A 2,138-nucleotide genomic window follows, 5' to 3' on the forward strand; every position below is an offset into this window, starting at 1 on the left:
ATACCATTAAGTACTTATCAAGTCCCAACCTCACCCTCCTCTGCTTTGCTATTTTATGCAAAAGTTTCCTTGATCTCAACAGCACGATTTTGGCAAAGTTTATTGACCAAGAGCAAGATGAGCAGAGGAAATACTTTCTCTTCCACAGGATGTAGGTTACTTACTTTATAGCTGTAAGAACTTGTTCCTGGTCTTCTGAATGTTGAGCTAAATATTCCAAAGCTTTTTCTGCCACAATTTGTTGTCCATTCTAAAAAGAACAAATATAATATGTTAAATTACATCTCAAAGTGATACTGCAAAATGTTATCTATATTCCTGTTCATTAAAGATAAGACAAATATCTAAACATGTTCCTTTTGTATTCTCAAAAAAGCTACTGCAAGATAGTAGAATGAAGATACAACTCACTGACAAAAACAGAACACATTTGTATTAGCCCCAGAAACCGAATCCTCCCTATTCACAAACACTCAATACTTGCCAATACTACCCTTAGTCCACTAGGACTAATCTTATTGTGCTCTTTATCCCCCACTTATTAGCAGTAAACAAAAGAACCCCAGATTGTCAGGTCACCCTCATTTCCAGCACTCTATTCCCAAAAGTCTCCATATATCCCCTCTTTTGTCCTCTTTTTCTATCTCTCCCCCACTCCTCCAACCATTCCACTATGCTCTCTGAAATTCAGTCCACTCTCAGCAAAATCTCCTCTACCAGCAACCTCTTCCCTAAAAGTTTCCTCCACATTCTTGCTCTAATGGAAATCTAGGTTTCTGCCAAGGATGCTGCTTCCACTGAAGCCCTCTTAAGTGGTGGCTGTTTTTGCTCTCACTAGCTTACCCATAGGCCTGGAGATGGAGTGGGTGTCTTTCTTGCTCTTCATTGCCATTTTAAAATTATTCTTCTATTCTATTCCCTAAAATCCTCAACTTTGAATTTCCTGTAACCAGACTATATCACCCACTACCCTTCATTGTTGCTGTGGCCTACTAGCTCCCAGGTTATTTCTTCTCATTTTTTGGTGACTTACTTATTGCTCAGTTACATTTTCCAAAAACTGCTCCTGTCTTAATTTTGGCATTTTCTTTTCTTTTTTCTGTTTTTTTTTTTTTTTTTTTTTTTAAGTTGGATTCTTGCTCTTGTCACCCAGGCTGGAGTGCAATGGTATGATTTCGGCTCACTGCAACCTCCGCTTCCTGGGTTCAAGCAGTTCTCCTGCCTCAGCCTCCTGAGTAGCTGGGATTACAGGCACCCGCCACTATGCCCGACTAATTTTTGTAGCTTTTTTAGTGACGGGGTTTCACCATGTTGGCGAGGCTGGTCTCGAACTCCTGACCTCAGGTGATCCACCCGCTTCGGCCTCCCAAAGTGCTGGGATTACAGACGTGAGCCACCACGCGTGGCATATTTTAGGCATTTTCAATATATAGGTAGAGGATCCTCCCAATATTCTAGTTTCCTGGTTCCTGAAATTTTACTCTAACAATTACCTTAGCCGTTCACTCCCATAGTCATTCACTAGACTCTGTCATTACTAACAATTGCAATCATTTCATACTCTCAGTCAGGGCTAGGACTAGGGTGGGGCAGGTGAGGTGAGTGAAGCACCTAGGGTGAAAAATTTAAGGAGGCTCTCAGTGTTGTTCAAGTACCAAGCCTTTACTTGTACCACCCAGAGAATAAGTTCCTCCTTAAGTTTTGTGCCCTAGGTGTCTCCCTCCCTCCCCCTAGTTCTCCACCCCAGTTCTTACTTTCACATATTCTACTTTCTGTCTACTGCCTCTTACCTTTGCAACTTGATACCTCTATTATCCTGACTCCAGCAATCCTTCAACTGCAGTAAGACCCCCAACCCACTGATGCCGCCAGTTTTTCACTGTCCCTCATCCCTTTGATGTTCTACTGCATACCCAGTTTAAATTCCATGGAGACTAATTATAACCACTCGCTTGTTCCTTGATTTTCCTGCCCTTCTTTTGCTTTATTGTATTCATCTGGCAAAACCCCAACTCTGATTAAGTCCAACTTTCTACTGATTTTGGTGCTTACATCCATTCAGCTGAATGTGGCCAGAAAAAAAAATACATACAACTACTTGTTTTTTTTTTTTTTTTTGAGACGGAGTCTCGCTCTGT

General features: G+C 41.3%; 1 protein-coding gene across 1 annotated transcript in view; it reads right to left on the reverse strand.

Annotated features, from left to right (window-relative positions):
• LOC108512568 (testis-expressed sequence 11 protein-like) overlaps positions 1-2,138 on the reverse strand; it is a gene marked incomplete at both ends in the record, with an annotated part of 69,830 nt that overhangs the window by 17,924 nt on the left and 49,768 nt on the right. Inside the window, one exon of the mRNA XM_017847850.1 lies at positions 165-250. Coding sequence (XP_017703339.1) covers positions 165-250 — 86 coding nt within the window. The remainder of the gene's footprint in view (positions 1-164; positions 251-2,138) is intronic.

The sequence above is a fragment of the Rhinopithecus bieti genome, unplaced genomic scaffold, assembly GCF_001698545.2.
Source record: "Rhinopithecus bieti isolate Rb0 unplaced genomic scaffold, ASM169854v2 scaffold_31047, whole genome shotgun sequence".
NCBI lineage: Eukaryota > Metazoa > Chordata > Mammalia > Primates > Cercopithecidae > Rhinopithecus > Rhinopithecus bieti.